This window comes from Erithacus rubecula (genome assembly GCF_903797595.1).
Source record: "Erithacus rubecula genome assembly, chromosome: 15".
Classification (NCBI taxonomy): Eukaryota; Metazoa; Chordata; class Aves; order Passeriformes; family Muscicapidae; genus Erithacus; species Erithacus rubecula.
Genome location: NC_136667.1, coordinates 17,389,467 through 17,407,562, shown reverse-complemented (window position 1 = coordinate 17,407,562; position 18,096 = coordinate 17,389,467). Strand labels below are relative to the sequence as shown.

General features: G+C 52.5%; 1 protein-coding gene across 1 annotated transcript; it reads right to left on the bottom strand.

The window, feature by feature from the left end:
• Positions 1 to 7,728: 7,728 nt before the first annotated feature.
• LOC306808456 (actin-binding protein WASF3-like) lies at positions 7,729 to 17,546 on the bottom strand (the record flags this gene model as incomplete). The annotated part of the gene is made up of 8 exons (XM_079319067.1): positions 7,729 to 7,931; positions 9,849 to 10,225; positions 12,023 to 12,283; positions 12,655 to 12,830; positions 13,830 to 13,947; positions 14,573 to 14,726; positions 15,050 to 15,184; positions 17,414 to 17,546. The coding sequence occupies 8 exons, from the start codon at positions 17,544 to 17,546 to the stop codon at positions 7,774 to 7,776; spliced, it is 1,512 nt and encodes a 503-aa protein (XP_079175193.1). The 3' UTR covers positions 7,729 to 7,773.
• Positions 17,547 to 18,096: the final 550 nt, after the last annotated feature.

The window sequence follows — 18,096 nt, the reverse complement described above, 5'->3', positions numbered from 1 at the left end:
CATTCCCAGCACAGCAACACCACCCACCCCTGGCAGTGCCACAGGGACCCCCAGGAAAGGCACTTGTGGCATCAGGAGCTGCCCTGGCCCCGTGGTGATCCCAGCAGGAATTCTGGATCCCATTCTGGGTCCCTGTGACAGCTGAGAGCAGAGGGGAGGAACTCACCCCAAACTCACACCCTGCTCCAGACCCCCCCAACAAGCCAGGCAACCCCAAAATTAAGGTGAGGAACCATCAGCTCCAAAAGATCCTGAAAATGCATTTTGAAGAAAAGGGGTTTTTTTTAAATGTGGGAATTTGAGATGGTTGGGTGGAATTTGGGGCAAGATGGTCTCATGGAAGTTATTTTGTTTGGAAATTGTTTGGAAATTCCAACAATTCTGGGATTCTATGATTTGCTTTCTTTGCCTGATCTGCTCTGATCCAAGACAAAAAAAAAAAATAAAATCAGGAAGAGCAGCCCCATTGTGGAAAACTGATCAGAAATACAGAGCAGCTGAAACACCTCAGTGTAAAATTAAATTTGGAGGGGGAGCAGTGCAGGGGGTGCTGCTGATCATAACTCTGATTTTTGGAGACCTGGCAGATCTCTGCCAAAGCTGCTCCTGCTGCCAGCAGGGAATCACCAGCTCTCCATGAGCATCAGAGGAATGCCCTCTTCCTCTTCAACACGAGGCATTTGTGGTTTTTTCCATGGCAAGAAGTGATTTTCCATGGAGCCAGCAATCCCAGCTGAGCACCAGGGTTGCACCAACACCACTAAGAGGGGAAAATCAAAGGGATTTGAAACTTGAGTTGGGGAGGGGACAAAAGCTCCTCCTTTGGTGGCAGGAACCCCTCTCCTTGCTGCACTGGGGGTGATGTGATTATTGCCTTCCCTTAAACACCAGCTTTCTGGGATTTTTGGAAGTGGTTCTGGTGGCACCAGCTTCATTCTGTTACTGGGAAATGTTGCTGTGTCTGATCTTCCCTCAAGGTCTGAGAGAAAGAAAGGGAACAATTTTATCCTTCTGGAAATCACATCTGAGTTGTTTGTTTGCTTTTTATTTTTTGTTTGTTTGCTTATTTTCAGATTTTTAAGAAATATTTTTAGATTTCTCAACTGAGCTACACCAATTCAAAGGGTAAATTTTAAATTGTCCACCTTAATTAATGGTTTACCCACTGCAGTCTGTGGATGGTGTAGAGGAGCTGCTGCCTTTAACTATTGAAACACAGCTGGGAGTTCACATCCTTCCCTCCCAGGTGTTTGCTCTGCAGCACATTTTATCTTTATTCTATTTGAGGGTCAACACCAAAACCAAGGGGGAGCAAAATCAATTGCCCTGGATGCTTTGGGGCTGTAACCCACTGGGATTACCCATGGAGGGGATGAGGAAGATTTAAAAACATCCCAGGAATGCCCTGTGGAGCCTTCCCATGGCAGAGCCTCTCTGACCTGAGTTTCTCCATCCAGAAATTCTTTCCTGACACCTGAGTCAGCTCCTTCCCTCCACAGCTCAATCCCACACTGACCTGGAGAACAGATTAATTCCTTCCCTGTCCTGGAGAACAGATTTATCCCCCTCACTGCCCTTTGTGGCTTTGCACAGGGTTTGACCTGACTGAGGTTTTCACCTGTGCAGGTTGATGTGAGCATAACCAACCTAACATGTTGGGCTGGTTCCTTTCTGCTTTATTTTCTCCTCTCTGCACTCTAAAGCTTATACTGAGTGCTGGAATTACCACTGGGATAAAAATCCCTCTTGGGGACATCCTATTGTCCCACCCTGCCTGTGAAAGCTTTGGGGCAAAAACTTCCTTCCCTGAAGTTCTTCACTGTGGGCTTTGCTTGGTTTATTTTTTATTTAATTCCCTCCACCAGCAAAATACAGGCACATTTTTCACCTAGAGAAGGTGGAGCTTGAGAGAGTGAGCCTGGAAAACCTGGGGTTTGTGCAACAAAAATGAGTTTTATAAAAAAAAAAAAAAATGAACTACTTCCAAGTCCAGGTTTGGGTTGTAAGTGTGAGAATGAAGATGTTTTCCAGCGGCTGTCTCATGAATTAGAGGTCCCCAGGGGGCTGCAGTGATGCTCCCAGGCACCATTCCCACCCCATCTGCTCATCCCAGGCTCACCCCAGGGCACAGGGACCTGCCCAGGGAAAAACCCAGCCTGGATCTGCTGGACTTGGCTCAGGCACTTCTGCATGGGGGAGTGGAGGGGCAGGAGGGTCCTGGTGCTGTCACCAGAGGGGGGAGGTGGCTGTGGTGCTGCTCAGGGGTCACCTAAGGAGGGGACAGCACCCTCAAGGTGCTGCTGCCCATCAAGGGGGAACTTATGGGTGAGTGAGAGTTTGAGGCTTCTAAAGTGCAGTGCAGGTTACATGGTCTTTGCTGTAGACTGTAAACTCCTCAGGACAGACTCCTTGCCCTTACTTTTATTTTATTTTATTTTTTTATATCTGTAAAGTGACATTCCAGCTGAGAAAACCTTACCCCTAAACAACTACTACTACAGGAAAAAATGGGAATCTTGGTGAAAGGAACAGCCTGGGCTCCCCTTGCCAGCATCCCATCTTGGGGAGTGCTTGCCATGGCCACAGGGAGTTCCTGCCAGCTGTGGACCTCTGGAATGCACCCTCCAAAATGAAACCTCCAGTGCTACAACCTGCCTCCCTCCCAGCTAAACTTCCACCTGTCATTAAAGCTGAGGTGTTAATTCAGGCTCAGGGGAGTCTGCAAAGCTCCTGTTCAGGCTGTTGGGGGTCTGGAAAGGGAGGGAGAGATGGAAAAGTTGCTGGGAGGAAATTTGAGAGTTCTTCTGTGGAAAGAGCTCTCTGAAGAAGCCAAGAACAGCCTTAAGTTTGTCTCTGGAGTAAAAACTTCCCAAAATGAAGCAGCTGCAAAAGCAGGAGCTCTCATGGGATGGGATGATTGCTGCTCTCTAGGTCTCTTCCCTAGGTGGGAAATTAGAAATTAGAAACTGCCTAATCCCTTCTTCCTAAAGGACACTGATCCTCCAAAGCCACCAGCACCACCAGTGGTCACTAAATCAGGAGACAGTGAACATTGCAGGACTTTTCCAACCTCCAGAAACCTGAGCAGGACCAGCCTTCACACCTGCTGTAACATCAGAAAAGTCAATTTTCAGATGAACCTGGGATGTCCAAGAGGTTCCTGATGGACCTCAAGGATGACAACCCTCCATTAATATCTCCAACAGAACCAAAATGTCTCCAACAAAACAAAAATGTCTCCAATTTACTGTTCCACTGTCTCCAGCCCAACCAATTTGCATGATCACAGGATATTTCCCCCCTCGTTGACAGCCATATTTATTATTTTTAATCTGTGCCCATAAATTGGCAAGTAGGGGAAAGCAGATAAAATGGAAAAAGGAACTCTCAGGAGATCAGTTGGGCTCATTAAATGTTTGGCACTCTGTGATTATCCTTTGGCAATGAAATGCCACTGCTATATTTTAGCAGGGAACACGATACCTTAATGTACAGGAGAATCTCCTCAGCCCAATTCTGGTACTCTTGAGAGAGGAGAAATTCAATCATCTGTGACCTGGATTGTATTTTTTTAATGTCTGCCAAGCTAGATAAAATATTTAAATATTCACTTTTATATCAGCCCACATGAGGATTTGAGCATTTCAGGTTGTGTAACACAGCATGGCCTACTTTGGGGAGGATGTACAGAAATAGGCACATATGTACAAAATAGAGAGTGCAGCATGTGGGGCAGACAGACAGACAGTGTTAATTAGTGTGGCACAATCCCAGCTGCACCAGCCCAGGAATTGATGTCACTTCTGTTGGATTCCAAAGGTCACCTGAGCAAAAACCAGGTGAATCTGCCTCAAATAAAGGTGGTCAAGCGTGGCTGAGTCCCTGTCTTGGTTTGTAATACAGGATGTGACAGAAATGTGGATTCTGTCTCCATCTGTTGAACCAGGAGAGGCAGTGACCCTGATCTCCTGGCACATATTCTCTGCTAATGGGCCATCTTTAAACCAGCTGGGCAATCATCTTTATCTTCCCACAGCCCATCCTCCCTCCAGCAGATATCTCCTGTTCATGGCCACTGAGTCCCAGGGCATGACTGATAAAATTCCATCATCCCACTGGGAGATGCTCCAGCCAGGGGAGGAGCCAAGCCTTTCCTACCCAGAAAAAAACTCAGATTTGGGACACCAAGGCACCTTCTTTCCACTGCATTCCAGAGGAAAGCCAGACCCTTCCACATCATCCCTTCAGAGGAAACTGCACCTTCTCCAGGAGCACTGCTCCAGCTGAACCACATCTGCCACTGCAGGAGGATGCAGCCACCATTGAATGGGACTGCTGCCACCACCCTGACTGACTGACGGGTGTCAGCTTGGATTCTGACTCTGGCAGGGTTGGGATTGTTCTTTGTAATACTGTATTTCTATTTTAATTTTCCTAGTAAAGAACTGTTATTCCTAATTCCCATATTTTTTGCCTGAGACCTCTTTAATTTCAAAATTATAATAATTTGGAGGGAGGGGTTTACATTCTCAATTTCAAAGAGATGCTTCTGCCTTTATTGGCAGACACCTGTCCTTCAAACCAGGACAATCCCTCAAGTGAAGGCACTGAGGGTGGGATGGCTCCGATGGGATGGACATTAATGCTCCAGCTTGGGGATCCTGGAGGTCTTTTCCCACCTGGAGGATTCCTGGTGCTCCCCTGCCTTGTGCTGCTGCTGGGAGGGTGGGGAAGAGCTGGGTGTGCCATGGTCAGACCAGAAATGGGTGTCCAAACCCACCCTGAGGTTACTTCTCCACCAGCTCCACCTCTCTGGGATGAGGATGGGGGATCCCACCCCTGCTAACAGGACAGCTGAAGGGTTTCCAGGGCAGTTCTGGTCCCTGGCAGAGGAGGATTGTGGTGCTCCCAGCCAGCTGGGAGGTCATGGTGCTGCTGGCTGTCTTTGCAGTTTGGGGAATGTGAGCTGGGTTTGTGTTCCCAGGGGGTTTCCTTCCACAGAACAGGATGGTGAAGTTGTGCTGGGATTGCTGGGATGCCCAATGGGGACATGGTGTAAAAACCTAAAGGTGTGAGGAAATGGGGGTGAGCCTTTCCTCCCCCCTGGGGCTGCCAGATGTGCATCTGCCCTGCAGATGTGGCCTGTGCACAGGCCTGAGTGACCTAAATGACCTTTAGGGTCTCTTCCAACCTTCCTGGGATTGTCAAGCACTTTTCCTGACAGCTACCAGCCCCAACAGAGGTGCTGGGGGGTGACAGGGCAGTGGGAGGCTCCAGGGACAGCCCTGACCTGGGGAGTCCTGCCCCAGTTACCACGTCCCATGTGACACACACGAAGCAACTGGTGCATGAAAAGAAGGGACTGGATTTTTAGGAGCACTGGGCTTCTCTCCAGTTCCCACCAGGACTGGCTCAGCTCTGCAGAACTGGGACAGTCACAGAGCCAAGGGATGAGCCAGCCCTGTGTGTCCCTGAGCCCTTTCCTGCTGGGTCCCCTCAGTGACTCTGCAGCCCCTGGACCTCTGTAATAGATAAGAGCAGCTCCACAGCCCCTGCTATTTCCTTTCTGTCACATAGAGTTATTACTCCTCCTAAATTACCTAAATAAACCAAATTTCTCTTTGCTCACAAGCAGTTTTGTGATTGTGTCTACATTAATAATACTCCAACAGAAACTCCACCTTAAATCTTGCCCTGAATTTTCACACTGCTTCCTTCTGAACCTGCTCCTGTCCAAACCCCAGCTGCCTTCCCAAGGAAAGCAGGTCCTGGGCATTGCAGGGGATCTCTGTAAAAATCCCTTGCAGCCCTTTCCCTGCATCTCAGGGAGTCAGCATCAGAACCAAGAGCTCTCAGTGAGCACCAGGAATTTCCTGGCCACCTGCAGGGCTCAGTGTCTCCGTGCCTCCTCTGGTCACTCCTGTTCCTGGGGTTTTCCAGGTGAGTTATTCCATGTATCCATGAGCACTGCTCTGCTGCTTCTTGCCTTGCCCTCTCCCACATCCCAAATCCATTCTGCAGCCCTGCTCAAGCCCACCACAGCTCCCAGCTCCCAGCCCAGGTGTGGAGGGGTGGAAAGTGTCACATCCAAGGGACAAGAGCCCATTTTGTGTCACGAGCTCCTGAGGGCATTTCCCAGCAGCTGGGCAGAGGATTCACCACATCTGGCCATGAGGGGTTTGTCACTGGGGAAAAATGAGCAGATGTCTAGGACACTGCTCAGCACCAGCATTTCCCAGGAAATCATCAGCCTGGGATAGTGGAAGGTGCCTTGGGCAGGGGGCTGGAATGAGATGGTGTTTAATGCCCCTTTTATCCCAAACCATTCTAGGATTTTGTGAATTTAAGGGTCAGCATTTGAGTCTCAGCCATCCTCTCCCTTCTTTTACAGGTCTGGCTGCTTCTACATAGTCAAAATTCTGCTGAAGTAGCCATCACCTACAGGGCTGCTGGGAGAGACAGAGAATTGGGCACAGAGCTCAGGCTTTTCCCATTCAGGGGCTTATGGTACAGGGGAAAACAAGAGAGGGTCTGGGGACATCACACTGGCCAAACCACCAATGGCACTGGCCCATTTTCCACAGGTGGGGAACCTCTCCCAGCTCTCTGCAGGTTTTCACAGCTGCCTGGGATATTTCCAGTATTTTCCACCCCTTTGCTCTGCCTTCCTCTGTGCCTCCTCCCTTTGCAGCTCTGTGAAAAGTCTTCCATGGGCAAGGCTCTGTTTTGATGGGAGAACAGGTATTTTCAGTGCTGAAATAGGGGCTTGGTTAGCCAGCTCCTGCATCAGTGTAGGACAGGGGGCAGGGCAGGATCAGGTAGGGGGAATCAGTGCCTGGCTCTGAGCTGATCTCAATTGTACAGGCACAGTTTGTGGGGCTGCAAAGTGCAAGTTGAGAGTTTACCTGAAAGCAGCAGATTGTCTGATTCACTTCTTCTCAAATAACACTGAAATGGTGTCACACTAAGGCCAGGGAGAGCTGGGGCTTGGGGAACTCCCTGGACACCTCTACTCCTTTCTGGACAAGGCTGTGTCCCCCTGCCAGCCACACCAGCCTTGCTTCCTCCCTTTGCTCCCAGAAAACCAGCTCTGAGGATGGATATGGGCTGAGCTCACCAGCACCTCGGGCTGCTCATGCAACCTGCTCTGGTGAAAGGTGGTAGGAAGCTCTTTAAAGCTTCTTCCAACCCAAAGCATTCCATGATTTTTCAAGGAGCAACAACACAATGGTGTAACTGCTGCTAAACATGGTGTGTTGCTCTGGAGGGAAGGAGGCTCCTGCTCCAGCCTTTGGAGCTGCCTGACCCCAAAAGCAGCAGCAGCAGAGTGTCCCTAAGGCCACAGGGCCACCCCTGCACTCCCGTGGTGGCACCAGGTGTGCAAACAAGGCTTCTTCTCCACGAGCTTCTCGTTATCACAATTAACATTTACTGAAGAAGCACTGCTGCCTCTGGGGCTCCCTTCTCTCTCAAAGCACACTCAGGGCCGGTTTCCACTCTTGCTCCAGGTGTAAATCTGGAGTAATCCTATTAACCTGCCTTCAGAGAATTTTGGAAGTCATTAACTGAGAAAGTGCTGCTCATTTCTGCTCTCACTGCCTCCGAGGTGTATCCTACCAGTGCTGCTGCTGCTGCCCGAAGGGTTTTTTTGACATAGTGTAAAAGCAAAGCTCCTGACCGAGCGGGGCCACGGCCACATCCCCCCGTGGGGAAGGTGCCTGTACACACCTGGAGCAGGGCTGGGAGCCCTGAGCCAGCCCAGCCCGGGGCCCCTCAGTCTGACCACTCGTTCTCATCCAGCTCCGAGTCGTCGTCCGACTCGCTGTACTCCACGGCGATGCGGCGCGACAGGATGGTGGCCACGTCATTGCCCACGGGCTCCTTCTTGGCCTCCTGCTCCCACTGCTCCTGCACCTTCCTCAGCTGGATCCCTACAGGAAACAGGGGGAGGTTTTAGGGGGAGTGGAGCCGGTGGGCAGGATACCCCCTAGTTATGGGGCTGAGATAAGAGGGTTACTGTGCCGGTGATTGCCAAGTTATTTGGGATAATGGGATGGGATTGGTGGGAAAAGAGGGGGTGGCTGAAAACTGAGAGTGGGTTCAGACTGGATGTCAGGATGAAATTTTTTCCTGTGAGGGTGGTGAGGCTCTGGCACAGGTTCCCAGAGAAGCTGTGGCTGCTCCTGGATCCCTGGATGTGTCCAAGGCCAGGCTGGACGGTGTTGGAGCAGCCTGGGACAGTGGAAAGTGTCCCTGCCCATGGCAGGGGTGGAATGGGTTGAGCTTTAAGGTCCCTTTCAACCCAAACCATCCTAGGATTTTACAAATATGTATAATTACAAAGCTGTATCATAGAATAAAGCTCCTCCTCCGCTTCCACTCAGACTGAATCTTCTGGAATGTTGAATTTACCATTCGACCTGGAGATTTGCAGGACAGGGAAATGAGAGAGACCTTGGAGCACAGCACCCACCAGCAGCCTGGGAGGAAGCCACGTGCCTGAGAGCTGCCAGCAATCCATGGGGCCACCATGGGTCCACACCACATTTACTCCCCCTACAAGGTCCTGCCATCCTCACCCATCACCTGGCCACCAAGTGCTCATCTTACCCTGGGTGTGGTCAGTGGGTCCCTGCCCCAGGCTGCCACAGCAAGCCCAGAGAAACATTCCAAATAGAACAGAATTCCTGGCTGCTTCAAGGCAGAAATCAGCTGCAGAGTGCTTCAATGCAAGCAACGCCTAGGCTCAGGCCATCAGCTCTTTTGTGATTTCATTTACTTGCAGCTCTCTCTTAGCCAGTGAGGAGACATCTGGCAGAGCTGCACAGAGATTCCATAGGCAACTTAATTTCTATGAAGGAGTCAGACAGCAAATCCAAATACATGGAATATCAAATTACAGGGTTGAGGTGACTTGAGAAGTGACCAATAGAGTTGAAAACCATCCAATTAATTTAAGGTTTTAGATAGAAAGTGACCAGTTGCCTAGAAGAGATAAAGACCAATAAAAACTCTAAAAGGTAACATGGGGGTCCACAGAGGGGTGAATATTTCTCTAGCATGAGCCATCCTAAGGAAGGAAAGAAGATTTAAGGGGGCTGTTGGGAAGGATGGACCAGGAAAACTTTACAAATATGATTGCCTAGCAAAAGATTTTGAGAATTTGGAAACTATAAGCAAGATTGAAATGAAAGCAGTTTTCAACTGAGCAGCTGGAAAGCAGCAACGTGAATGACTGAAGATCTTCTCCCTTTGTTAACACCAGTTGCTGCAAACACACCAAAGAGGCAGCAGAGACCCTCTCCAGACATGACAGGAAGGCTCCCAGATAAGGTTTAGAGATAAGAAAGCAGTATTACATGGCAATGCAGCCATTCCTACAGGTTGTATGCAAATGTTAGAGAATCTGTATCTTGTATTAGATTGGTTCGTGGAAATTAGAATATTCAACATAGAAGAAGATTCATTGTGCTGTAAACGGTAAAATCTCTCTCTTACTTCATTCTCTTACTTACCTCTCTTATCTCTTAGAACTCCTACTACCCCCCCAACTCTCTTTCTACCCTGCTCTGAGCTGCAGCTGGCAGCTCACAGCAGGGCCCTTTATACCTTTTTATACCTTTTTACACCTTTTTATACCTTTATACCCTATGCAATAAACTGCAAACTTCACGACCAGAATATAGAGAGCACCGTCCCCCAACAAGGCTCCCACGGGGGGCCCTGCAGGTGTGTCTGAACCATCCACTCGTCACTCACTCACTCTCTCATCACTCACTCACTCTCTCATCTCTCACTCACTCTCTCATCTCTCACTCTCATCTCTCACTCTCTCATCTCTCACTCACCCCTGCGGATGGCTGCCAGCAGGTCGCTGCGGGCGTCGCTCATGGGCATCAGCGGCACCTTGCGCGGCTCGGGCGCGGGCGCGGGCGGCGATGCGGAGTGCGCGGGGGACGCGGACACGGCGGGCGGCCCGGGCGGCGGCGGCGGAGGGGCCACCGGGGGTCCCATGGGGCCGGGCTGCGGCGGGGAGGCCGAGTAGGGCCCGGGGGGAGCGGGGGGAGGCGATGGGGTGTAGGATGGAGGGGCGGCCGAGCCGGGGGCCAGCGCGGGGGGAGCCGAGATGGGGCTGTCGAAGGCGGTCTGCGCCGACGGGATGACGGGCGGCGGCGGCGGCGGGGCTGGAGGGACGAAGTACTCGGCCATGGGCACCGGCTGCGGGCTGCAAGGGGGCACAGGGGTCGGGGACACGAGAATGATGGAATTGAGAGGTGGGCTGAGCTAGAACGGGTCATCCCGTCCGGCTCCAGCATCCCCAGCATCCCCACCCTGTGCATCCCCTGGAGCTTTGTCCAATCGCGCCTGGAGCTCTGGCAGGTTTGGTGCTGTGACCATTCCCTGCCCAGTGCCCCACGACCCTTTGAGGGGAGAATCTTCTCCTGATATCCAACCTAAACCTCCTCTGACACAGCTTCAGGCCATTCCCTGGGGTCCTTTCACTGGTCAACACAAAGAAGAGATCAGCATCTGGCCTCCCTCTGCTTCCCCTCAAAAATTTGAGGGCCAAATGCCCTTAACCACTCCACACACAGCTTCTCCTCAAACCCCTTGTCATCTTCATGGCCTCCTTTGGACACTGTCTAATATCTCACTGTCTTTTTTATATTGTAGTGCCCAAAATTGCCCCCAGTAAGGGGAGGCTGCCCCAGTGCAGATCAGAGCAGGACAATCTCCTGCCTTGCCTGATGCCCTCTAGGGCACAGCTGATCCCCAGAGCACTGCTGACTGAAGGATGGCACCATCATAGGACCCATTACCCATCCTGGCACCCATTACCCATCCCAGTAACCATTACCCAGTACCCATTACCCATCCCAGCACCCATTACCCATCCCAGTACCCATTACCCAGCACCCATTACCCATCTCAGTATCCGTTACCCAGCACCCATTGCCCATCCCAGTATCCATTACCCATCCCAGTACCCATTACCCATCCCAGTATTCATTACCCAACACCCATTACCCATCCTGGCACACATAACCCGCCTCAGCACCCATTAGCCATCCCAGCACCCATACCCATCCTGTCACCCATTACCCATTCCAGTACCTATTACCCATCCCAGTATCCATTACCCAGCACTCATTACCCATCCCAGTATCCATTACCCAGTACCCATTACCCATCCCAGTATCCTTACCCATTCCAGTACCCATTACCCATCCCCGTATCTATTACCCAGCACCCATTACCCATCCCAGTACCCATTACCCATCCCAGTATCCATTACCCATCCCAGTACCCATTACCCATACCAGTATCCATTACCCATTTCCGCACCCATTACCCATCCCAGTATCCATTACCTATTTCAGTACCCATTACCCATCCCAGTATCCATTACCCAGTACCCATTACCCATCCCAGTACCCATTACCCATCCCAGTATCCATTACCTATTTCAGTACCCATTACCCATCCCAGTATCCATTACCCAGTACCCATTACCCATCCCAGTACCCATTACCCATCCCAGTACCCATTACCCATCCCAGTATCCATTACCCATTTCCGCACCCATTACCCATCCCAGTATCCATTACCTATTTCAGTACCCATTACCTATCCCAGTATCCATTACCCAGTACCCATTACCCATCCTGGCACTCATCAGCCATCCCAGCACCCAACTGGCTTTGGTCTGGCTCAGTTTGCTCTGAACCTCAATGAAAGCTCTGTCCCAGGGTGCAGGTCTGCTGGTGGGATGAACAGTGGGTCATGCAGTGGTGGAAAGCAGGCAACACCCCAGGGGAAAACCCTCCATCCACCCTGCCCTCTTCTCTGGGATGATGCTACCCCAAAACTGACTGATTTGGCCTTGAGCCTCACCATCAGTTTTGGGTTGTGAAAGCTGCACAGGAGGGCTGCTCCAGAAACAGAGGGGTGTCAGACCCCCACCAAACCTCCCTCCCTTCCCTTGGACACCCCTCCATCAGCAAGCAAACTGAAGCTTTACCCGTAATCCTTGACCAGGTGGGGTCTGGGCCCATTGAGCACGGCCTCGGGGGGCGGCGGCGCGTGGGGCTGCTGCAGCCGGGTCAGGCTGTTCTGCCTGCTGCCTGTGGCCGGCCGGAACACGTGCTCGGGGGGGTTGGTGGCTGCCAGCACCCCCTCCTTGTGCTCTGCTGGGGCCAGGTGGGCTGCAGGGGCCAGCAGCTGGGCAGGGTGGTTGGGGCTGGCCGGGTATGAATGGTCAGCGGCGTCCGAGGCGTAGGATCTGCAGCACAGGAAACCTGATTGTTGTACTCAGGGGGTGTGGGTTTGGGGATGTTTGGGGGTTGAGGCAGCAAAACAAGGAAAGGCCACGGAAATATTGATGTGAAAGACAACAGAGTGAAAACAGAGGGGAGGAGGACACAACAGAGCTGAATCATTCTCTTCTCTTAGCTGTGAAACAGAAAGTGCTCTGGTTTTATCCCGACGCCAAGGCTCCTCCTGAGGTGCAGGGTGACACCCTGGGGACACCAGCAATCCCTGAAGCTACCTGGCTGAGCACCCCAACCCTGCTGTGGGCAACACATCCCCCACAAGGACGAAGAGCAAAGCAAAGGAGAGCCGTGAGCTGAAGGTGTAGGAGGTAGAACCTGCCTATTATCTGGGGACAGTGATCCTTCCGATGACGCCATGTGATAGGGGGATGGTGAGAACCTGTTATCCGGCCGGAACTCTTTATCATACGCCATCATGTTCCACTCCAGGCGCCGGTTCCGGGCTTTCCTCACTTTCTTCACCTCCCGGGTGGAGTCCTCCACCAGCCGCTGCTCCTGTGGGAGCACAGAGTCCTGACTCCACCTCCAGCCCGGCTCCACCTCCAGCCATTTTCCACCTCCAGCCCATTTCCACCTGCAGCCCGGCTCCACCTCCAGCCCATTTCCACCCCCAGCCCATCTCCACCCCCAGCCCAGATCCAACCCCAGCCCAGCTCCATCCACAGCCCGGCTCCTCCGGGCCGGGAATCATCCCTGGGGAGCATCACCCAGCCCTGGGAGATGCACCCAGTGCAGGGGAGGGGTGGATCAGTGGTTGCAATACAGGATGTGATCAGAAATGTGTATTCTGTCCCCATCTGTTAAACCAGCTGGGGCAGTGATCCTTATCTCTGTGGGAGATGTCCTCTGCTAATGGGCCATCTTTAAACCAGCTGGGGCAGTTTTCTTTAGCTTTTCCATAGCCCATCCTCCCTCCAGGAGATATCTCCTGTTCATGGCCACTGAGTCCCAGTGCATGACTGATAAAATTCCATCATCCCACTGGGAGATGCTCCAGCCAGGGGAGGAGCCAAGCCTTTCCTACCCAGAGAAAAACTCAGATTTGGGACACCAAGGCACCTTCTTTCCACTGCATTCCAGAGGAAAGCCAGACCCTTCCACATCATCCCTTCAGAGGAAACTGCACCTTCTCCAGGAGCACTGCTCCAGCTGAACCACATCTGCCACTGCAGGAGGATGCAGCCACCATTGAATGGGACTGCTGCCACCACCCTGACTGACTGACGGGTGTCAGCTTGGATTCTGACTCTGACAGGGTTTGGGATTGTTCTTTGTAATACTGCATTTCTATTTTAATTTTCCTAGTAAAGAACTGTTTCTTCCTAATTCCCATATCTTTGCCTGAGGGCCCCTTAATTTCAAAACTATAATAATTTGGAGGGAGAGGTCTTACATTCTCAATTTCAAAGAGAAGCTCCTGCCTTTCTTAGGAGACATCTGTCCTTCAAACCATGACAATCAGGAGGTGACTGTTCCCCAGCTGTCCCCACCCACCTTCTGCCTGCGCTTCTCCTTCCTCTTGTCTTCTGTCGCCTGCAGCATCTTCTCCTTCCATAAGTTGAAGAAGTAGGAGGGGTCGGTGTAGAATTTGAGGCCGTCCTTCTTGTCATCCCTGGGGGTTGGGAAGAGGGGAGAGAGGGTTACCACCCACAGGAGAAAAGAAGAGGAGAGGAGAGGAGAGGAGAGGAGAGGAGAGGAGAGGAGAGGAGAGGAGAGGAGAGGGAGAGGAGAGGAGAGGAGAGGAGAGGAGAGGAGAGGAGAGGAGAGGAGAGGAGAGGAGAGGAGAGGAGAGGAGAGGAGAGGAGAGGAGAGGAGAGAGAGGAGAGGAGAGGAGAGGAGAGGAGAGGAGAGGAGAGGAGAGGAGAGGAGAGGAGGAGGAGAGAGGGAGAGGAGAGGAGAGGAGAGGAGAGGAGAGGAGAGGAGAGGAGAGGAGAGGAGAGGAGAGGAGAGGAGAGGAGAGGAAGAGGAGAGGAGAGGAGAGGAGAGGAGAGGAGAGGAGAGGAGAGGAGAGGAGAGGAGAGGAGAGAAGAGAGAGGAGACTCCCTGTTCCACTTCCCAAAGGTTTTGGTACAATCATGACCATATTGCCTCACCACAAACACATCCAGCACAGCAATCACCACCTGCAGGGTGTGAACACACATCCCAAGCATCCCGTGCAGGGGGGTGGCAAATGGGGACAAATGCCTGATCCTTGTGGTGGAAAGGACGCCCTGGAGGAGCTGTGAGTCCCGTACCTGTAGGGTGTGAGGATGTTGAGTGGTGGGGGTTTGTCACAGCGCTGGTACATCTCCATCACAGGGTTGGGGATGGAGTTGCGGGACACGACCTGCTGGTTCTGCACCGTGGAGCTCTTGAAGGCTTTCCTCATGTTGATGTCCTGCAGTGAAACTGGGGGGGCACAGCAAAAACAGGGGATGCAGGGGTGGCTCCAGTCCACTGAGCAAGGCATGGCAGGGGTGCCAAGGGCACATCTGGATGTCACCCCAAACCAGACCCAGACCCAAGGGCACATCTGGGCATCACTCCAAACCAGCCCCACACCCAAGGGCACATCTGGGCAACACCCCAAACCAGCCCCACACCCAAGGGCACATCTGGGCATCACCCCAATCCAGCCCCAATCTGGGGAGCACATCTGGGCATCACCCCAAACCAGCCACAATCCTGGGAGCACATCTGGACATGACCCCAAACCAGCCCCAGCCCCTCACCTTCCTCCACGGTGGAGTCCAGCTGTGTCACCTTGATGACCAGCAGGTCCACCCTCTCCTGCAGCGAGTTCATCCTCATGTAGAAGCTGTTGGCCTCGTTGAACAGCTCTCCAAAGATGTCCTCTGCGTGCCTGCCTGGCAGGGGACAATGCACTTGTCACCACAGCAGGAGCTCAGCCCATTCCCTGCACATCCCCACTGATTCCCTGGGTGCTCTCCCCAGCTGGATTTCTGGGAGCTGAGCCTCATCCACCCCAAAGTGCTGCAAGGAAAGAAGGGAACCCAAACCAGCACCCCTTTCCAGTGAGAGCAGTACCCACAGAACATTCACAGTGCCCCAAAGAATCCCTGGATCCATCAGCCAAAAAAAAGAACATCACACAGCATGACCTGGTGAAATCCAACCCAGGTAGAAAGCCAAGAGTGGGACAGTGGGGACAGTGCCACAGCAGGGAGAATCTGCAATTTGCTTCACTTTATCAGTTCTTTTCCTGCATCTCTACAACGGCTTATCCATTTAGGGTTATTTATTTAGGATTATTTAGCTTTTTATTAGGGTCATTCCTGTCACAGAACTGAGTCAGGTGTCTGGCAGAGCACTGCTGATACCTGTAGGCTGCAGCACCAATCCCATCCCATCCCCCCAAATTCTCAGGATTTCCTCCAGCCTCACCTATCAAACAGTTCTCAAGGTCAGGGCACTTTTAAAACCCCCTCAGAGCATTCACCAGCTTGGTCATAATTTAATTTCCTTTTCCCCTGGATTAGGAATCCTGAGCAGACCTGGGTGCTGCTCGTGTGAACCACTGCATTTCCAGCAGCTCCCTAAATCCTGGCTTTATTTTTCTGGCAGTATTTTAGAGCAGAATCTACTTCTGAAGGTGTGTAAAAGAGAGGGAGCCCTGAATATCTTCTCTCTCTATTTTAAGTGGATATTCAGCATGAAATAGGTTGTCCCTGTTAAACCTTCACACTGGTGTGTGCTGTGCTCTCATCTGCTCCTTTTCTGCTGGGATCAGTCCCAGGGCAGGAGGCAGCAGAGGATTTAAACCTTTGATAGAGACTTCTCTTCCTCAAAAAGCTCTGAGTTTAAAAGAATCTCTTGGAGTATTTTAAATCTTCACCTGACTTTTCTATTTCTGGCCAAGTGGAGAAGCAAGGGGCTCCTGGAGGATTTCTGTCCCCCAGCTGTGGGAGAAAAATGGGTCTCAAAATGTCACCAAGTCCCCATTTTGGGCTTGGCCATGAGCACTCAACAATACAAAAACCTGAATGATTCCCATTGAATTAGGAGAGGCTGCTGCCCACAGAGCTCTCACACAACCCTTGTTTGTCTGGTTTGGAATTGCTGGGACTGACTGTGGCATCCCAGTGCCATCCCAGTGCTATCCCAGTGCCATCCCAGTACTATCCCAGTGCTATTCCAGTGCTATCCCAGTGCTATCCCAATGCTATCCCAATGCCATTCCAGTGCTATTCCAGTGCTATTCCAGTGCTATTCCAGTACCATCCCAGTGCCATCCCAGTCCTATCCCAGTGCTATTCCAGTGTCAACCCAGTTCCATTCCAGTGCATCGCAGTGCTATCCCAGTGCTATCCCAATTCTACCCCAGAGCCATCCCAATGCCACCCCAGTGCCATCCCAGTGCCACCACAGTGCCACCTCAGTGCTATCCCAGTGCTATCCCAATGCCATCCCAGTGCTATTCCAGTGTCATCCTAGTGCTATTCCAGTGCCACCCCAGTGCTACTCCAGTTCCATCCCAGTCCTATCCCAGTCCTATCCCAGTCCTGTCCCAGTGCTATCCCAGTGCCACCACAGCGCCATCCCAGTGCCACCACAGTGCTATCCCAGTGCCACCACAGTGTTATCCCAGTGCTATCCCAATTCTACCCCAGTGCCATCCCAATGCCACCCCAGTGCCATCCCAGTGCTACCACAGTGCTATCCCAGTGCTATCCCAATTCTACCCCAGTGCCATCCCAGTGCCACCCCAGTGCTATCCCAGTTCCATCCCACTGCTATCCCAGTCCTATCCCAGTTCCATCCCAGTGCTATCCCAGTGCCACCCCAGTGCCATCCCAGTGCCACCACAGTGCTATCCCAGTGCCACCACAGTGCTATCCCAGTGCTATCCCAATTCTACCCCAGTGCCATCCCAGTGCCACCCCAGTGCCATCCCAGTTCCATCCCAGTGCCATCCCAGTGCTATCCCAGTCCTATCCCAGTGCTATCCCAGTCCTATCCCAGTTCCATCCCAGTCCTATCCCAGTCCTATCCCAGTTCCATCCCAGTGCTATCCCAGTGCCACCCCAGTGCCACCCCGCTGCTGTCCCAGCCGGTGCTGCTGTGCCCTGGCTTACTGAGGCTGCCCAGCTGTTTGATGATGGCAGCCAGGGTGCTGTTGGTGACACACTCCAGCTCACTGGTGACGCCATCGGGCAGGGCCCCGCGGCACAAGTGCCGGGGCTCGATGTTCCTCTTCACCAGCGGCATGGCGAGCGCTCACCCCTCCCCTGCGAGCGGGACAAAGCAAGAAAAAATCAAAACACGCACCTTTAACCCTCTGCCTGCCCCCCCGCACCCCTCACGGCAGCCACAGCAGCGCTTTTCCAACTTTCTGGGGGTCAAACCTCGGGGTGGAGCTGAGGATTTTGTTCTTCCCCTCCCTACCCAGAGCTCGAAGCAGGAGCAGCCTCCCCTGTGCTGCAGCCCTTCAGCTGGCCCCGAAAAGCCTCATCCAGCCCAAAGAGAAGCGAGGAAGCGCTTGTAATGCCATTATTTCCAGCTGGCTGCAGCCTCTCCAGGGTTTTATTTGTGCACACACTGCACTGAGACAAGCTGCTGTGGCCAGCTCATCCCAGCTCCCTGCATGGCCCCCCAGCTTCCCTGGGTGCCCCAAGAGCATCTTTGGGTGCCCCCACAGCATTCCTGGGTGCCCCAAGAGCATCTTTGGGTGCCCCTACAGCATCCCTGGGTGCCCCAAGAGCATCTTTGGGTGCCCCCACAGCATCCCTGGGTGCCCCAAGAGCACTTTTGGGTGCCC